General features: G+C 39.6%; 1 protein-coding gene and 3 non-coding genes across 5 annotated transcripts; 3 read left to right on the forward strand and 1 right to left on the reverse strand.

Moving 5' to 3' along the window:
* Positions 1–7,398: 7,398 nt before the first annotated feature.
* Positions 7,399–7,471, reverse strand: Trnam-cau. Its single transcript has one exon. It is a non-coding gene; the product is annotated as a tRNA-Met (tRNA).
* Positions 7,472–7,924: 453 nt separating this feature from the next.
* Trnam-cau lies at positions 7,925–7,997 on the forward strand. Its single transcript has one exon. It is a non-coding gene; the product is annotated as a tRNA-Met (tRNA).
* A 1,723-nt stretch (positions 7,998–9,720) lies between these two features.
* On the forward strand, positions 9,721–9,793 carry Trnam-cau. Its single transcript has one exon. It is a non-coding gene; the product is annotated as a tRNA-Met (tRNA).
* Positions 9,794–12,938: 3,145 nt separating this feature from the next.
* On the forward strand, positions 12,939–19,852 carry LOC115766440. Of its 2 annotated transcripts, none has more exons than XM_030710369.1 (5): positions 12,939–12,977; positions 17,173–17,558; positions 17,639–17,765; positions 18,115–19,437; positions 19,549–19,852. In XM_030710369.1, the coding sequence occupies exons 2-5, from the start codon at positions 17,241–17,243 to the stop codon at positions 19,695–19,697; spliced, it is 1,917 nt and encodes a 638-aa protein (XP_030566229.1). In that variant the 5' UTR covers positions 12,939–12,977; positions 17,173–17,240; the 3' UTR covers positions 19,698–19,852. The 2 variants fall into 2 exon arrangements, with proteins under 2 accessions (XP_030566229.1, XP_030566230.1); XM_030710370.1 differs by lacking the exon at positions 12,939–12,977 and adding an exon at positions 15,434–15,547.
* The last annotated feature ends 746 nt before the right edge of the window (positions 19,853–20,598 follow it).

A 20,598-nucleotide genomic window follows, 5' to 3' on the forward strand; every position in this document is an offset into this window, starting at 1 on the left:
ACTTGCGGTGCTGGGAAAAATGTTTTTTTTTTTTTTTTTTTTTTTTTTGTCAAAGTTCTAAGCAACGTTTCTTTATTTTTTTTCTCTTACTTTTGATGTTTTTGTTTCTTTCGGCTTTCTAACTTAGTGCCAAGGTTATTTTGTTGCTTTTGTTGTTATGTAGTTGCTAATTTATTTTTATTTACTTGGCTGTTGTATTTGTGTGTTCTGTTATGTTAATGATGTCAAATCTGTAGCATTTTTTTTGCCATTACCTTGTTTTTTTTAGTTTTCTGTTTTTTGCTCCCTCTTCAGTTGTTCATGTAACTTGTTCATGTATTGCTTGCGTTTCATTTGTTGTTGTTTTTTGTTTTTATTTTCTTTGTATTTATCAAATTTGTCGCATTTTGCTTGGTTCCGTTCAGTTAGTTATTAACGAATTTCTTATCTTGGCGTCGAGCGAGGTTTTCTTCTTCCATTCGTAATTTATAATTTCTATAATGTTTTATTTAAACTTAACACTGCGACATTTTACAATATATTAACTTACAAGGCACGTTTTGGCGAAATTAAAATAACAAAAAAAAAAAAAAACCAACAGTCAGACGAAATCGCGAAAATTTATACAAATTGAGTTTTGAACAGAAAAAAAAAAAACGAAAATATATATTTTCTCTTTTAGGGCTGTCGTTTTCAAGTTTCGCCTTATTTTCCAGCTGTTCTAACTGACTGTTTTTGTTGTTTCTTTTAATTTAATTTTTGTTGTATATTTTTTTTTTTTTTGTGTTTTATTGCCTCTCTCACGTTGCTGTTGTGCCGCCTCCGTCGTTCTCAGCGTATTCTTGCCGTTTGCTGGCGTGGTCGCTTCGTGCAACGCTATTTATTACAAACGGGGGTGTGGGGGCCTGACTGGGCTCTCCGCATCGGTTCGATGTGTTACGCGCGACTGTTCAATCGATACTGACTGCCCGTCGTCGTCGCCAACTGACTGCCTGCCTGCCTGGCTGCCTGGCTGGCCGCAACAGTGAGAGCGAGCGGCGGGAGAGCGTGTGAAGTGGACTCGCTTGAAGAGAGCGAGTGGGGACAGCTGCGCCGCTGAGTCAGTGTGTGTCAAGATCGCGCTCTAATGCTCGAGAGTAATGCCTGCTGCCTGCTGCCTGCTGCTCCTCCGGTCACTTTATGTGCGCTGCAGTTGCCAAAAGCGCAACCCGAAAACAACAACAACAACAGCAAGAGCAACGTTGACTTTTTTGTTTTCTGCTGGCCGACTAATTACGCGTCTGCTAACTTTGCAGCTCCCCAGTATTGTTCTTTGTTGGAATTTAGGCACGCACATACTACATACATATACGACGGCATATTTCTTACAAACATATGCGCACTCACATAGGTATGGAAGCATGCATGTTCTTTGTCTTGGCCATGGCTGGAGTAACATTTGTGCTGGCCTCTTGTTGCAATATGCGTTGTAGCTAGCCTGCTTCTTGTATTCAACACATTGTTCACTTATCCATATCCACTGACTCTGTTGCGCAAACGCGCTCCCATTTCTGCACCTCTCGCTCTCTCTCTCTCTCTCTCTCTCGATCGCTCTCGCTCGCTCCCTCTCAGACAGACATCTATTTCTCACTCCCGCTGTTTTGTTACTTGTTGCTTTGCAGATCTTTTGTGTGTGTGTGTGTGTGTGTGTGTGTGTGTGTGTGTGTGTGTGTGTGTCTGTGCGTTTGGGGAGCCTAAGGTGCTGCCAGATATCGGCCTGTTTTAAGGATTTGGATAGATTTCGAATGTTTTCTTTTTATCAGATTCAGTATTGAAGTAAAAATTCTTATTAGGCGGACACCCCTCTTGCGCTGACATTTTCTCTTCAATAATTTTTTTTTTTATAATTCGGAAAAACCTAACCTCTCTTAGAGGAAATTCATTTGAACTTGTCTTAGATGAAATTGATTTCAACGCGAATATCAACTTAAAAAAAAAATAGTATATGAATTGACGAATTTAATAATAGGGATAATGAACCTATGTACATATGTATGTACATATATCTGAAGGTTCTTGTGTGTACTTATAAGTACACAATGTTCCGTTTGTTAAACATTTTATAAATATTAACAAACGAAACATTGTATCCTGATACGAACACACGCACAATAACAAATATATATTTAAACTTAATGCAAATTTAAACATACTATTGTGTTACAATGTGGGTCTCCCTTAGAAAGTAATGTATTCATCAATCCTTAGGCCCGACGGTCGCTGTCCGCCCAAGAGAGTTTTCACTGTAGTATATATGTATACAGACTTACTTATTGTAGGCACAATTGACCGTTGATTGTTATCGAAAATACCTGTAGAGCGCAGTGAACCTTCCCAGCAATGGTTATATATTTTGTTCACTACAAAATATAGAAATGTGGAGCTCGTTTTTTTCCAACAGGTTGCCGTTTTGCCATCGCTTGGACTGAAAATATTCTTTTTAAATTTAAAAAAATTATTTTCCAATTTTTTTATATATTTTTTTTTCTCATTAATATTTGTTGAATTCACACCTTGACTTCTTACAATTTGATAGAACTGCACTGTCTTAACTTGAAAAAAAAATGTTAAAAAAAATATAATATTATGCGTTAGCACGATGCTGACACTGGGAGACCAAAATGGAAATGAACATTGAAGATTCGAAAACTCAAAATGAAATCTCGGTTCAATACTCGTTTGCTCGAGCGTCAAGCTTGAGCTCCTGCCCGGTCCACTGTCAATGCTGCCGTCAATTGCACACACGGAGTCACAGGTTTGGACACGTGTGTCTCCAGGATTGTTACTGCGCAATGATATGTGCGTAAGCACAAGCCGTGGGCGCCCCACTGTACGCCGGGGGACACTGTCAGATCCAGGCGCCCAGCGTGTGCTCTGCCAAAAAAGAAAAAGAAATAAAAGACAGCTCCATGATAAGGATAAGGAATCGATATTGTGAACAAAAAATGCAAGCAAACCTTTTGGATTTACATGTTGCCTGCGGATTGTACGATTCGCTTCCTTCCTGATGTGTTACATGTACTTGTTGCGCCTCCCAAGTGACGTCATACCTTGACGCATATGCGCATACAAACATACGCACTCATGTGTGTGTGTGTGTGTGTGTGTGGACTTACATGAATAATCTCTGAGAGAGGCGCAGCAACTTGAGGGTGGTTAGTTTCTGTTCAAGGTTGTGCTTAGATACTCTGTAAAAGAACAACAATTTATGCACACATTCATACACACACACATATGTATAGACATACGCATATGTATGTACACGTATGTACATAAACATCTCAAACAAGAACCTAATGAAATTCAAGCTTATTAATATGTATATTTAATATATATATATATACATGGGAGTGTATACAGCTATCGGTGAAACCAAATAAACTGTTGTGCTCGCTTCTCATACCCTGTATCCATTTGAAATGGCTTTAAATAATCTATTTTATACTAATGCGTAGTAACAGACATATTCTATAAAGCATATATATAATTTTCAACAGAAACGAAGTCGATCCAACCAGGTCTGTCTGTCTGTCCGTCCGCATGAACGTGTCTCAGATGAGAAGGGAGGAGAAGGTATGAATTTGACATTTAAATGAGCTTATATAAAACACAGAACATGTTTATCATTTCCTAAAATCTGCTCCATTTCTATAAAATCGTTAAAATCCCATTGGGAGACTTTTGAGTGCCATGTTCGGGCCCTGAAAATCGAATGAAGATCGGACTACAAGCTCCGAAGTTATTCAAGCACACTTTGTCCTGTAATGTTTATACCGGCAGCTCGACTCTGTGTTCAGGGCATCTGCTAGTCGGTAAATCTCGACTAAAACACTCTAGTATGGGATAGCTAAACTTTCTTTCGGCTTATACGAATAGTTAAGTGCTCTGCAATCGAAGTGGAAAATACTATAACTGATAATGCCGAGAGACAAAAATTCAATCCATTTGCATAAGTCCTATTTGAAAAAATTGTAGATACTTTTAGTTGTGTTTGTTGTTCAGTATTCATATTTGTTCTTAGTTTATTATATTGCCTTGTTCCATATACCCACATATATGTGTATTGTTGATAGACGTATCTATTGTTGTTGTTGTTGTTTTTAGTGATTTCGAGCGATTTGTGTGGTTGCCACACGCTCCAACAGATTGCCCCCATGAATGGCAATGTATGGCAATGGGCGAAAAAGGAAATTAACTGACTGACTGACTGACAATGTGATTGATGGACAGACTGATGACGTACGTTTAAGTTCCGTTGACTGAAGCGGCATTGTAACAAAACAACGGCGACAAATTTGTTAAGCATTGGGTTCACGAGTCCGGCGGGTTCACAGTGGACAATATTTCCGGGCTCGCGTGTCCTATATGGAGCATAGGCATCCACATCCACATCCACATCCACATATATCCATGCCTTTAGGCGACGACACATTCGATAGGTTTATGGAAATTTTCGGGGACAAGGGCAAAAGAACATGTGTATTTTACATTCATTCGGTTGAGCTCTGACGTCATGCACATGTTCCCATAGAGTCGAGCTGCAGCTATGTATGTACCCAAAATACTTGTACTCTCTCTCTATAATTAACGCATGGAGTACATCACTCAGCTGTTCAACAGCTGAGCTGAAGGCGAAACTGGTTTCTCGACAAATAGAGAACTACAGAGACAGAGCGATGATTGTCCGAATGTACTTGCACTCAGTTGATAACCCTTTGGCATATTACATGCTGCCCATTGCCAGCTGATCTGAAAAAGTACGAGTACATGTCAATTTCTAAAAGTAATGCCAGCCGGAACGTGTTAGCTTTTGAATAGAGCACATACATATGTGTATACACACATATTTGTATTATCAAATATCATTGATTGTTTATATAAATTGATTAATTCGCGTGACGCGTATATATTTATGTACATTTTCAAATGGCTTATGAATTTCTCGTGATATTCACGTGCTCTCTAAACGATGCTCAGCTCTAGTCACAAGTTCTGGAGGCAACAATCAATGATTTTTATTCAATTTGTTGTTGATCAACACAATTGACGAATCATTAAGCAGACACATTAAAATTACTTTGGGCTTGTCAATATAGTATAGGGTATACTGGCGGGTATACCAACACATTTTCTCTGAATTTAATTACTTTTCCATTTCCCCATTTTCCACTCGTGTGAGATTAAACATAACTAACATAGATATTTAGCAATCGATTGAAGGAGGAACAAAAAGTTTCATTCAGCTTTCTTCCTCAAATTTTCCACAGTTGTAAGTGGAATTTCCCAAATCTCTGAAATACGTATTCATCAAGTTCTTATATAGAGTTTTAGAAAGAAAGTTTGAAGCCAATCGGACAGAACTGAAATCTAAGCCGAAAAAGTTCAGATTCTATGAAAAGTGCATTTTCATAAGGATCCTTCAAAATGAATTTGAATTCGAAACTTCACTCACCAAATCTTGTATACCCATTTCCACCGAGAAGGGATAGGGAAAAGGGAAAAGTGTAAAACACCCTTCGAACGAATTTGAATAAAGATCTTCGAGGCGTTTTGGATGGCAAACAAAAAAGTTTCACCCAAAACGCTTTTCGCGATTTTTTCACACTTGGGTGGAATTCCCCAGAACCCCGTCTTAGGATGCAGCTTCATAACAATGTCAGCTAGCTCTAGCTCTAGCTCTTACGGCTGTGTGTTGATCACCAATCAGTCAATCAGTCAATCAATCCCTAAGTCAGTCAATCGCCTGGTTGTCTAGTCGGACAAATAGTTATATGTATGTTATATGAAGATAGAGAGAAACGGAAAGTTAAACAGATTATTTGTCGATAAATGATGTCAGAAGTTTAACATATTGATATCGCCCTTTTATCCCCCAAGCGATAGCAACAGCAGGGCCTTCGTTTAACATATGCAAGAAAGGGCGTTTGTTTCTGCGGTTCGAAATAGCGTCCAAAGTTATCTTCCAGCCGACACTATTTCTTACCTCATTGACGAAACACTTTTATTCTCACCGCTGGCAATTCTTCCCCATCCAATGAAAGTGTTGATTAAATACGGAATAAAGTGCAATAACTATAATCTCCACTCATTTAATAATACTGCCATGATTTACAATTGCTAATATAATGATAGTTTACTGATTTACAATAGGGAACAAATGGCGCACAGTTAACACACATTAGTGGACATTTGAGTCATTACGAAAAGTTGCTCAGTTTTTATTGAGGCTTTGCAATCGAAGAGTAGTTTTGATATGCTCTTGGCTTGTAAAGTGTCAACATGAAAGGAGCGTTATTTCCAGCCTCAAGAAACAAATATACAAATGTTTTAAAGATATTCAGCCAAGGCGAAAAGTATGCAGAGAAAAACATGTCCAATAATGACGCCCCGAAGCATGCAATATCTTTTCGCATTCCAATTGGAACGGAAATAAAGGCATTAAAATCCACGGAATCCTAGAAACTGTTAATATGCAGGTAATATTATATATAAAAATACATAATTTCTTTCTCGTTTTTACATTATTTTCGATAAGTTAAGGAGCCTACACAAAAGACCTTTGAATTTTCCGGATATTTATGACAGCGTTCGGCTTGCCCTGGCACTTTCTAATCAAAGAGATGATTTTTATTTACTCTTTGATTGTAAAGGGCTATATCGGGACGAACGCAATTGCATCAATTACTTTGGCATTGTGAATATGAATATTGCTGAAACAGCGAAATATGTGCAGAGTAAATTAACTTAAGAATGCTTAGTATTGTAGTATAGATACTTAGTAATATGCATATGAGAAGTATCTGTAGAAACATGCGCATAAAAGTAAAAATAAGGATAGGGAACGAGTAATAGTCATATGAGGTAATTACCTTTAGCAGCGCAAAATGAATATAAGAGTATAGATAAGTTAGAGACTAAGAGACTAAAATACGTAATTTTAAGATGTATATATATGATATATGTATGTTTAAGTCACTATCCTAATCCTATACTTTTCTATGCATCTTGCAATTGACACCATGAGATAAGTATCTATCCATATGCGTCTACTAAGTCTCTATTCTATCTATACTTTTATCTAGATACATAGATACTTATATAGAAGATGCTGATAAAAGTATACATTAGTAAAAGACATGTGATTTATATAGTTAGATAATTACTTATCTAATATATCCGCTCTACTAAGTCGCTATCCTAATCTATACCTTTAAATGCATCTTGCTCTTCTATATGGTATAAATATATATATTGTATAATTATCTTTCCAAGGGTGTATATATAAAAGGTGCTTTTATAATGTTATATATCTTACCAAGTCTCTATCCTTGAACCGAAATATAATATGTATTTTTTTTTGTATGTCTTAAAAAAGCTACCTGCCCCGGGTGAGGCTCGAACTCACGACCTTAAGATTATGAGACTTACGCGCTGCCTACTGCGCCACCGAGGCCTTGAACTTAACGAAAATTAGATAAAAATTTAAATATAAACGTATATATGTATATGTATATATAAATCTTGCTCTTCAATTACCTAAGCCTTATGCAAAATTCAACATATTTATTTAATATAGAGTATTATGTGTCAATGTTTACGTGATTGACAATCTTGTTAAAGGGTATTACCAAAGGCATTCAGTTTGCACTGCCACTTTCTAGTCAAATAGGGTTTTGTATATACTCTTTGATTGCAAAGGGCTTAAGCCAAAGGAACGCACTTACTTCGATTACAGCGTTTAATTTGTATTCGCAAATAAACTATAATATTTTTAATTATTTGTTCTTCTGCTTGCTTCTTCGTGACTGTCTCAAATTTAGCCCTCGACACAAATTGGCAAACTGTGCCCCCAAAATACTTTAACAAGGCTTTTAAATTTCGAAAAAGATTCGTGCCCCACAGCAAGGCCTCGGTGGCGCAGTTGGCAGCGCGTAAGTCTCATAATCTTAAGGTCGTGAGTTCGAGCCTCACCCGGGGCAGGTAACTTTTTAAATGCTCTAAGCAAATATTAAGAAAAACTTCAAATGTACAAGGATACAAGAACAAGTTAAATTTAAAGGGTCTTTAGTGTATACATTTACTTACATATGTATATAATTTTAGGGATAAGCGCTTAGACAAGTATCGATGTATTTGAGACATTGCCAATTAAAGTTCATATATATTTTTTTTTTTGGTTGACCATCTTCTTGAAGGATATTCACAGCAGCGTTCAGCTTGCACTGGTACTCCGTACTCAAAGAGCGAATTTTGCATACTCTTTGCGTGCAGAGGGCTAGATCGGGCGGAACGCAAATGCATCAATTTGGGCCTCTCCTGCAGACAATTCAATGAAAATAGCATTAAAACGATATGTAATTATTTATTAGTCATGGCTGACAAAATCCCCAACTGAACCCTCTCCGAGAATGTCGGCTAGGCAACGGATCTCCAGTTTCCTTTAAGAGAGGAGAGATCCGGCCAAGTTCACCCAGTGCTACGTGGTGTGGCAAAGTGGCTCCGCATGCTCCACATGGTTGGTGGTCGGGCAGTGGTGAAGTCCGTAGGAAGCGGCGCCAAAGGGCGTGTCATGCGACCCGAGCCCTTTGACTGGTTTTCAGTCAGGGGTAACCGACTGTATTCGCACGGAGCCTCGTTGATACCTGGGAGCTGTCGCTCACTGATGGGCTGTCTGAGGTAGATCTGACACTCTCAGAAGGTGAGCTAGATCTTTAGGGTATTGTGCACCAGAATCACACAAATCAGCCTGCACAAAGCGAGGGCAGCTTTAGCAGGTTGTTTTCCAGGCGAGAACTGGGGCTGGGCCCCGCAGTGGGAGGCCAGCGTGCCAGAGTTATTATCTTAATACAAAATAATATTTATTTTCTCACCCAGCAGTGAGCAGATGTCAAACGCAGAAAATGGAAAAAAAGGCGTCGAGAAACAAACCCTAATGGACCTGGGCAACAGAAGGCCAACCCACATAGAAGGTGAGCATATGCTTAATTATATTGTAGATAGAGATTTTCAGATTTTCAACATGGGCTTAGAGCAGAACCTGGTCGCTTAGGTCAGCAGAAGTGCGGTAATGAGATATTCTCCGATATGAAATAAAACAGACGAGGCCCTTTTGAAGCATCAGGTCATGGGATTATGCTATTCTATTCTACTTTATACTTAACTAACATATATACTACACAGTAAGCAGAGCTTACTCTTAATTAGGCAGTCCTGGGTTTCCCAGCGCAACAGACTTTTGTATGAATTTGGCAGCCTACATAATTGTAGGAATTGCCAGCTGAGTATTCCCCTTCGGTTGGCAATCTCTTTTAAGGGTATTAAAGACGTACAGCTTGCACTGGCGCTTTATAATCGAAGAGTGATTTTTATATGCTCTTTGATTGTAAAGGGCTATAGCGGGAGGAACGCAATTGCATCAATTACATGATCTTGATACTTGTGACTGGCATATTCCTGGAACAGCTTAAAGTATGCAGACTCATTTTTAAATGCATGCGCCTTAAAATAGGCAATGTGTGCTTATTTTCAGATATTTTTATATATCTATATACATATTTTGATACCAATTGATTTGTTAGCTATGTTTATATAAATATCTTTGTATATGGGTAACTCAATGCTAACAAATTTCCCATCTGAGTTGTCATTATCCTAGACGAGCGTTCAATTCAAGCTAGAACATTGTTTGTCACGCGTCATGCGGCCTCGGTGGCGCAGTTGGCAGCGCGTAAGTCTCATAATCTTAAGGTCGTGAGTTCGAGCCTCACCCGGGGCAGCTACTTATTTTTTGGCTTTCATTGTTTTTGTTTTAGTGTTTTCAAGTTTTTGCCTGACAACTAGAAAGCACCTAATGCACAGTTGTGAATGTTTAGGTAAGTGCATATCTTATATACATATATATCTATATATTTTGATCTTTCAGTTTTGATCGAGGTGCGATTTAATGCTGGCGGCATTTCTTTTGACAATTTGTGTCCAATTTTATCGCTACACACTATCAGCTTATCGCTTATGTGCGACTGAGTCAAGTTGGCATTCGGTTCCTTGGACTTTGGGCTGTCTTAACATCAATCGAGCGTGCTCTGCATAGATATAGAAAATGTGACTTCAACAGCTGTTTGACATAACAGAAATTCTAGCCCTAACTATGATGAACTGAAGGACTTGTTGCACTCGACATTATATATTTATTTGGAAACGGACTTGCCATGAAACAAAGGACTTCAAGTGTCCGCATGCCGATTGATATATGTATGTTTATTGTTTCTGGAAAGAAGTACATAGTACGTAAGTACAAGCTGTTTTTATTTTATTTTAATGATTGTTTTGGTCAAGTGTGGTTCTACTGTGGCATTCATGCATTATGGGGGCAGGTCTCTATTGCTATAAGTACATATATATACATATATATATATATATATATATATATATATATATATATTCATTTGTATGTGCTTTTATTTCGTATACCGTGTTTCTGTTTTATTGTTTCGATGGGCGCAGGCCCCGTTTGGGGCAGAGGGGCGGCAGGAGACACACCCACTTTGCTCTTTGCACCGCGGCCAAAACAGGCGTATGGCAATTATTAGAATTCAGCTTATCAATAAGAGAATTGTTAAATGCAAACCATTTTTATGAACGACATGTTCAAAGGTCCAAGCAAGTGGAATGTTTTTTGTTATCCACCGAAGCCGCCGCCTAATTGCAAGTTAACCAATTGTTAAGGCCATCTCGGAAGGCCATTTAACAAAGCTACAAAAAAGGAATATATAAATGAATATTCAGCTGACAGATTGCATTCATATATACACATACTTACATATGCATATATGAGGATAAAATAAAATTCCAATTTATTTTCTCCAATAAGCTAAACCATCTTTTGGTTCGGTTCAGGCTTAGGTTCTGTGGCTCTGCCAAGTCAAAAAGGATCACAAACCATTAACAAAAGGGATGCAAATTCTGTTCAGTTAAAGTAAAATTATGGAAGTTGAAAGTCAAGAACTTGGACAGTCAAGAACTTGGAAAGTCAAGTACTTGCAATTCTAAAATTTGTTTTGGCATGATAAAAGATATGCTATAATTTAATCTATTCTATTCCAAACTTGACTAAGGAAATCCAATAAATGTAAAAATAAAAATCTTTTATATTTTCTAAATATTTGTATGATGATTATTATTAGTTTATTAGGATAGCGAAGCTACAATAAAAGTACTTCAATTTTGTGCTCCAAATTGATGTAAATAAAAATGTCTTAGGCATTGATAGATTTGTTTGCTCGACCAAAGCATTGAAGCAGGCCATATAGACCAGTTCTAAAGAGGGAGAGAGAGAGAGAGAGAGCTCTCACCAATCAGATACCTGATGCGTATTTCCATAGACATAGGCCAATATGGCACGCCATCGGGGCCTAAAGATATAACATACATATGTGATATTCAATTTGGCTAAAAGCACTAGCCTTGGCAATGGAATGGATACGGCCGCTAGGAAAACGTTCAACCATTCGACCAGACACTACAAGAAACGCACAGTGGTCGAAGCACGATTTGCACAGCGAGAAACATTAAAAGAAAAGATATTCCTAATTATAAATGCGTTATATGAAATGACAGCTTCATTTTACCTTAACCAAGATCCTAATATTAAGAAATGTTTCCCCTTTCAAGTTAACAGCTTAACAATTTGTAGTTCACAATTTCAGGCATAAATAATCTATTTATTTTATTTTTATTCGCATTTCGCGAGTATTCGTGACACTGTGGACCATGGCCAAATCAAATTGTAATCGCTCTTCCTATCGTAATGTATTTATGAATATGTGTTTAGTTCTGTAACTGTGTGTATTGGTGAATGCATTTATGTTTTTATCTGCATTTGTATGGGTGTGCGCGCCTGTGTGCGTGTGTGTGTGTGTGAGTGTTGTGAGTGCTGATAATTGTCCCGCTCCGACGCCCAGCAATAACAATACAAACGGCAAATAAATACAGCAGAGGCGCAAAAATTCTTATCAGAAAAAAATACAACAAAATATGTACAATTTCTTTTCGATGTTATGCACTAGCAAAAAGGTATACCAATTTTGTCGCACGATATGTGACACCATAAACCAAATATGATTTTCAAATTTTGTATAGAATATATACATATATAAATATTTAGTCAATATATATAGAGATAGTGTAATGTTCGAAAGGAAACTTTTTTAACTGTGCTTTGCAGACCTTCATAATATTTTGAAAAATTTTAACTTTTTAATGACGAAAAAGTTGGTTGCAAAAGTAGTATAATTTAAGTATATAATATAACCAAATGGACGTCAAGTTATCTTATTATTATAAGAGTTGATTAAAAATTGATCATTTTAATATGCAAACTCTTGAACGATTATAAAGCTTGAACCAACAACTGATATAGTGCAAAAGAGCTTAACGAAAGCTTTTTAAACAGAGTTAAGATCAGAAGAATCTCGAACACAAATCGAATACAATTTTTGTTAGGGCAGTCAATCTTCGGTGTGCTGCAAACGTTTCTTTTCTTGTCTCTCTTTTTTTTTTTTTTGTTGAAACAGTCAAAGCTCGAATACAAAATATCGAAAATAAAAACGAATGGAAACAAAAACAGCGTAGACCAAAAAAATACGCACACGCGGACATCCCGTTCGAGCGAAAGTAAATGTTTAAAAAGCTGCTCCGCATGTGAAATGATATAGTACACACACACACACACACACACACACACACACACACACACACACACACACACATACACAGGCAGACAGTGACGGTCACACACACGTGCGACCACACGCACAAACAGAGAGAATGAGAGCGCGTTTTTGTGTGCTTGTGTTTGTGGTCGGCTGCGGCCGTTTAATACTATAATTTACAAATTTGTTCGGTTCAGTTCGCGCTGGAGTACGTTACGGAAAAGTTGTCCCCCGTTTTGTTTCAATTGTGTGCGTGTAATATTATTATTTTTCTTTATTTTTTTTTTTGCTTCTTGTTACAAGGCGTACGACGCACTAAGCAACAACAACAACAAAAAGCACAAAACGTATGCCGGCTTAAAGTGTGTGTGTGTGTGTGTGTGTGTGTGAGTTTGTTGTAAAAGTTAAGCATTAATTTCAATGATTGTTAGCTAACCATTTACCGTTAGCTACACTCAAAGAAAAACGCACGTGCGTTTGTCACACACTGAACTTGATCTAATTGGCGTATCACGTGCAACGAAATGGCAATTATGGGTATTATCGGTGCATACATCAGGTGGCTCAGGTGTCCTTTATCAGTTAATATTTGAATTTTAGCGGACATCAATCAAAGTCGACATCAATCACAGATTGGCTCATTGCGTCGGCGCACGCGGCTTAACACCTTGTCGCTAGCCCCATTCGCTAATTATTTGAAAGTTGATTTGAACAGTGGCTAACATAACACAACAGAGGCGCCCGTCTCGCTTATTATACACTCGTAAAGGGTATTTACAGTATGTCATGCAGTGTGACACGCATAGAAGAAGGTGACATTCTGTGATCAGCCACGTCCTGTTACTCTGCTTAGGTCTGTCTTTCTATATTATATAACATTAACGAAAAGTTCTTCAGTGAAAAACTTACGTTCAAGTTATCCTCACTGAACACGATATTAATATATAATATATATAAACAAAATCTTATTTAAATCTGACTTCTATATCATATAGATGTCAAGAAGCAATCAGCTGAAGGAGCTTTCGATTCTACCATATCTACAAAACCTTACAACTACAAATCAGCCTATTATGTTATATATAGGTATACATGCAATTTGAAGGGTCTTCAAACTTCGTTGTTCGACAACTTGTCGTTTTTCTTCTTATTAGCATAATTCGACTCGTCTCGTCTTTTCATTGTGCAAATACAGTTTTATTTTACGGAGTGTCGCGAGCTGAGAGCCTCGTCGTATATTTCATTCAGCTTGAGCTCTAATTGCACTAATGTTTGCTCTCAGCTTAGTTGCTATAAAGTTAATATACCTGCCTCTGGTGTCTACTGTGCCAGATCATAAACACTTACGTGTACCCAGTTGGATGTTGGCTTAGAATATGATATTTAGTTACTTACTGAAATGTATAATCACCAAATTTACGACTGTTTGTCATTTCCTGAGGAACGATGATTCGCATTCGGCTGATAATGATTGGCTGCAAATAAACTAACTATATACATATATATTATGGGTATATATATCTACATTTGTTAGTTGGTTTTTAATTTCCATTCAGCATGTGAGGAGTGGGTACTTTTTGCTGTAGGATAGCATCAGGAAATAATGGAATTATTTGGTCATCACATGCATGTGTCAATATCTATATAGAAGCCTTGTCATATGCATATCAAGAGCTATAGCTTTGGCTGCCTTGATGAACAGTGGCTGCTGTCAGTATACGTCAAGCCTGGCACATGCTTTTTGATTGATTACTTTGCCAAGGTTTCAGTTTCAGTGCCTTATCATAGGCAAAATCCCTAACAGGAGCTGGCTTAGTTGTCATATTATTGGGATATTGACACACATTATGATTGTTCAAATAAAATTATGGCATATGCTGGCTGTCGAATGCCGAGCTTGTCGAATATGCTAGTTTGTATGAATAAGAAGCCAGCATAATCAAAATAATCCATGAATATTGCATTTGTTTACCATTGGGTGACAGACCCCCCCCCCCCCCCCCCCCCCGCCCCCCTCGTACCCCGTCTACGCCATCAATTGAATAGAATTCTGCGTAAGGTGATTCAAGTCTGCGAGGTTTTCTGCTGAAACATGATTCTTTTGTTTTACATTTGACATAATTTACGCAATCAAGGCACAAAATGATTTTTATAAATCAATTCGGTATATGTTTATATATATATATATTCGATCTATAAACAGACTTAAGGAAAAACTAACAACGTTTTCGGGGTTTAGGATTTGGTTCGTGAACCGATTCTTGGTAGATATGATAAGCTTAATCTGCAGTCTGGGATTTTTAGTTCCAGCTATCAGTTTGAGAGTTCCTAGTCAAAGCATTCCGCATAGATTTATTAAATTCCCTATTTAAAAGTCTTTTCATAGTGCTCGAATTGCAAAACTTTCAATGTTTTTTCAAAATGTTGGCAAACAATTGTTGGAGATTTTTCTCGTACTATTTTTACAGATTGTTATTTGAATAGCAAACTAACAATTACAAAGTCTGTGCAAAACGTATTTCTGGCGACCTTCCGCACAACATTTAAACAACATTATTATTATTAGTCAATAATAGTCGGTTCAAAGCTCGGTTCTCGGCCAGCCGACTCGGGAACGCGAGCTCGATGCTGACTCGCGAGCTCGGGAGCTCGGGAACTCGGGTTGTTTCATTTATCTATCTGGACAAAATGCCAGTTATATCAAGTTCTGCCAGTTGAGCTGTTGCTTTACAGCAGTCAACAGCAGCTTATCCCGCAAATCCACAGGCAAGGACCCGGATCCGGGCGCCAGTGTCCAGTGTCCAGGTAACCAACCTGAGGTAGGTGGACCGTCGTTCTCTTATCGCCCGTCGGTGGTCGATGTGGACGCCTTTAGAAGTGGAACAGTTACGTGGAGGAGGCACGGCCGGCCAAGTTAAAAGTGGAATTGTTTGGCTTATCACCGCGTGCCAATTTCCATGTTTGACGTTGTCCGTTCTCGTTTCTCGGTTCTGGCTTGTCGGCTTTCATATACATATATGTACATATCATTACGAATTGCCGAAGATATCTTGGACACGGTATCGCCTGGCGTCATTGGCGTTTATGGGGTTCGAGCGCCTGGTCAATGCCATATTCGGCTGGTATATGGCCCTAAATGAGGGCCCCGCGAGCGGGCTCTCAAAGTGTGATCGTGATCGCTTAAACTCGATACAAATTCCAAAAATAAAATAAAAAACAGCGATAACAACAAGAAGAACAACAGCAATCAATGAGGTTTTATTTTCGGGTTATTTATATAATGGGTGTTACTTTTGCGGCCCAAAAAACAAAAACCGAAGGAACTTAATTAAGTGAAAATATCATTTGTGGTCAGTGCGATCAGCGGCAACGTTCGATTCGGGTCGATCAGTCCGCCGGCTCTGATACTTCCGATAGCTCTGAAAAATTTGTATAATTGTAATTGTTGTTTAAGTGCCAAGGGGCATAGTTTATAAAAAAAAAAAAATAATAATAATGAAAATAATATACGCCGATTAATTAACACGACTGTTCGCCAAATGAGTTGAATAAACATCTCTGTTCCATGTTCGGAATGCTTTGAATGGCATCTAATCTAATCTTTGCGGTTGTGTGTCTGTTGTTGTTTCTTTTTTTCTGTCTTTGGAAATTAACTAAGGATCACGAAGAAAGCCTTTAATTAATAACGTGTCGATGCTTTTTTCATGATCTTATCTTGGCCCATTGAAGTGTTTCCACTTTCTGCTGCAACGCAACCCCCCACTTAAGCTATTCCATTCTATTCCGCAACTGGCAGATAAAACTTACACATATATGTATAAATAAATAATATATATGTACTTGTAATCAGTTTTCGGGAAATATTATAATTGTATATAGCTGAAAGTTAACAAATAGCTCTGGTTTCTACATATGTTATTTAGTATTAAGTACATTAAGTTCTAGCTCAGAAAGATATACATTTGTATATTATAAAAGTTTTTAAAATATAAATCTGTCGGTATTGCGACTCAGCATTGTTTCCATGTCGTTGTGGGAGGCTGCTTAGGCTAATATTCCGAGGCGATATTCAAACAAGACAGTCACAATGATTTGCATAATTTTACGGCGTGTATTAGACATCAGTTTGACCTATTGCCGTTGTCTCTGATCTGTGGGGGCAGCGATAGCGACTCTTAGTCCGGGTAACATGGTGCCCACCACGATGCGGGCGAAATGTTTGACTTGTTTCTTCTAGACTGACAACTAGAACCTGCCGAGTCTATCATCAGCGATCCTAGGATTGCAAACTGTGTCCTTTTCGCAGCTGTAACTTGTTGAGAATTACAAGGCAAAGTATGCATTTCGAACAAGTGAATTCTGTTGGTAGCCTTAAAAGTTGAGCTGCACCTAAAGAGCAGCTAATTCTAGTTCTCATCACGTTGCGACCATTCAACTTTTGCAGGCATCTTGTGACCAGCCAATGATCAGTGTGACCACCCAGGGATGCAACAATAAGACCAGCTTTTAACGATGACTGATTACAAAAATGGCAGCAGCCCGGCCAGCAATAACAACAATATCAACAACAACAACAACAACAGCAGCAGCAACACCGGCGCACTTAGACTAATACTGCCCAAGGAGCAGGCCGCGACGCCGCCGCAACTAACAAAGTATGATGAACAGCCACCCAAGCAGACAAAAACAACAACAACAGCAACAGCAGCGCATCCAGATAAGCATCCCGCAAAGAAGAAGCGGCGGGACAAGAGCGACCTGGGCGATGATTTTGTGGCGCCCGATGGCGGCTGGGGCTGGTTGGTGGCCGTCGCCAGCGGCATCAATATTGTAAGTAGCCGCCGATATTAATCCTAAGTCCCCCCCTTATCGAATCATATAACACATACTCACATTACGAACCCTTTCAGCTGGTCACTTTCGCGCTGGCGCAACAGTTTGGCATCATCTTTCGCGCCCGGTTCGCCAGCCTGGGCATCAGCAACTCGGAGCTGACCACAATTATCAACACACAGATAGCCGTCTCAGCCTTCACAGGTGAGTCGCCAAACGAAACGAAACTAAACGAAACGAATCTTCAATTTTCACATTTGCCATCCACAAAGAATGGTTTGTCCAAGCTGGTGCTTTAGAGTGGAACCATAGTTCTCCGAGTACCATGAGCTCCAATGAGACTTATACTCTGCTTTCCACTGGGAGAAAGTTATGTCTATTAAGAGAACCATGAATTCCCTTAAAGATATGTAACAAGCTAACCAAGTCAACTAAATAGAGTAAAAGAGTTCAAGCCCCCAGTTTTGGCTACGAAGCGAGCATTCTCGCAATCGTTTTTGTTCTTCGGAAAGTCTTTGTGTATCTAAATCTAAATCTTACGTATATTTGCCAGGTCTGCTGAATGGTCCATTGTTCCGTAGGTATACGTACCGGCTGGTGGCCCTGGTTGGCTCGGTGCTGACCTTTGTGGGCCTGTTTTGGATGGTGTTTGCCGATACGTTCACATTGTATCTGCTAAGCTTCTCAATCATTTACGGCTTTGGACGCGGCCTGACAGTGTCCGCATCCTCGCTGGCGGTCAACACGTACTTCAAGTCGAAGCGACGCACGGCGACCGCGTATCAGTTCGGCGTCGCCGGGCTGGGCCCCATAGTGTGCCCATACTTTGCCACCTTCATGCTGCAGCAGTTCGGGGTTCAGGGCACGACAATGCTGTTTGCCGGCGCCTCGCTGCACACGATCGCCTGTTCGCTGATCTATCAGCCGGTCAAGTGGCATGTGGTGAAGCGGGACAAGGATGCAGAGGCGCTGCAGCCGCCCAAGTCGCAGGCGCTTGTCGAGGACGAGGACGAGGATATCATCAAGCATGTGGTCGAGCCCGAAACGCCAGTCTTGCCACGTGCCAACGATGGCTGGTTCGGTTCGCGTGCCTCCCTCAACAGCAGCGGGACGCGGAACCGGCTTAACAGCTGGGACAAGCAACAGGGTGGCGAGCGCGGCCATTTGGAGCTGAGGCGACTCAGTAGTCGTGACTCTGGCGGGCGGCAGCATCGCAGCATCTCCGTTAGCCACAGCATCAAGGAGGAGACGCAGGATCAGGACGTTGCCGATTATGATTTTGAGAATCATGAGCAAACGCAGCCGCTCAAGCCACAGCTGCTGACGGCCAAGCAGCTGCAACAGCTGGAGGACGAGCAGGAGCAGGAGCGCCGCAAGAAGCTGCCCTTCTACCAGAAGATTGTCATCTTCTTCGATCTGGATCTGCTGCGCGACATCACCTATGTCAATCTGGCCGTGGGCATCACATTGATCAACTTTGTGGAAATCAATTTCGCCATCTTAACGCCCTTCATCCTTAGCGATCTGGGCTTCAACAGCAGCCAGATAGCGTTCGCCATGTCGCTGCTGGGCTTCTTCGATCTGGTCATACGCTTCCTCATACCGCTCATCACGGCCAAGTTCAGCTGGAGCAATCGCACCTTCTTTGTGGTGGGCATTCTGGGCATGTGCCTGGGCCGTGTTCTGCTATCGATGACCACCAATTTCTATGTGATGGTGGCCATATTTCTGTGGCTCGGCCTGAACAAGGCATTCCGCACCGTCTTCTGGTCCCTGATCATACCCAGCTATGTGCCGCTGAAACGTTTGCCGGCCGCCGCCGGCCTCCAGCTGCTGATGTCAGGCACATTCTCGATGGCATTTGGACCTGTGATCGGTAAGTAGAACCTCGCCTCCCTCCCCACGTACGTGACTGTGCATGTTCTGTTGTGTTTAATAACCGACGACTCGTATGCCCAATATCCCTAACATCCGATATATGCCGCAGGTCTGATACGGGACAATACCAGCTATGCGTTCACCCTCAACTGTCTCAATGCGCTCTGCGTGATGGCCATAGCCCTCTGGTATTTGGAGGATTGCATTCGTGCCCGCCGTCGCAAATCGCCGCCGGTCACCGATGCTGACTTTAAGTAAGGTGCCGCACGACCTGGACGCATGCCTGCCTGCCGCCTGCCTGCCCACCCACCAACACCTACTTTCATCCACCTATTTTCTCCCATTCACATAACGTCTAGTTTAGCCAAGTTTTTTGATTGTTGTCATTTTTTTATGATTATTTTATTATAATATTATCTTCTTTTTTTTTCTTTTTTTAAATATGTTTAAAGTGTACATTTTGTATATAATTAAATGTAGCCAATTATTTTTATGAATTATATTAACTGTTAATAATATGCGTAAGTTGTCCCATTCGAAATGCCATTTGATTTTATTTTGTGCTTAGAGTTCTATTTCTATTCGGACGCGTGCGCCAATCAATTTTCAATTGATTTATTCAGTTACCGCACATTTGTCGTATTCAGCGGCATTTCAATTGATGCTGCACCCTGCAATGCGCCGGCCATATGCGACAATTTGGCACATTTGGTGACACCAATTGCTCTGAATGGGCCTTAGTCAAGAGTTGTCTGTCGATGTGGAATATATATTTGAGCTGGTTGGGGAACTTTTCGAAAATTATATCTTGAAATGTCTTTAACAAGGGTATGGAGTATGGTCACATTTTAAATGTAGACTGCAGCAAAATATATAAAATATAAATGTAAAATATATATAAAGTCATATTTCCTGTAATATATAATTGATTTGCTAGACTAGAGTAAAACATAAGTGCAGTGTTGCAAAACGAGTTAAGAACCGACATAGGTATTAGCTATAACATCTTTAAGTTTTGTCGAAAGAGATATACAAATTAGAATTAAACTAGTCATGATAGCATTTTTTTCTTGGTATTATGTAAAATTAGTTTCTTGAGCCTATCGTGATTGAAATTTGTTCAGATATCATAAATATTGATAAGTATGCAAGCATATCT

Source organism: Drosophila novamexicana, unplaced genomic scaffold (genome assembly GCF_003285875.2).
Source record: "Drosophila novamexicana strain 15010-1031.04,08,12 unplaced genomic scaffold, DnovRS2.1 tig00001151-arrow-arrow-pilon, whole genome shotgun sequence".
NCBI lineage: Eukaryota > Metazoa > Arthropoda > Insecta > Diptera > Drosophilidae > Drosophila > Drosophila novamexicana.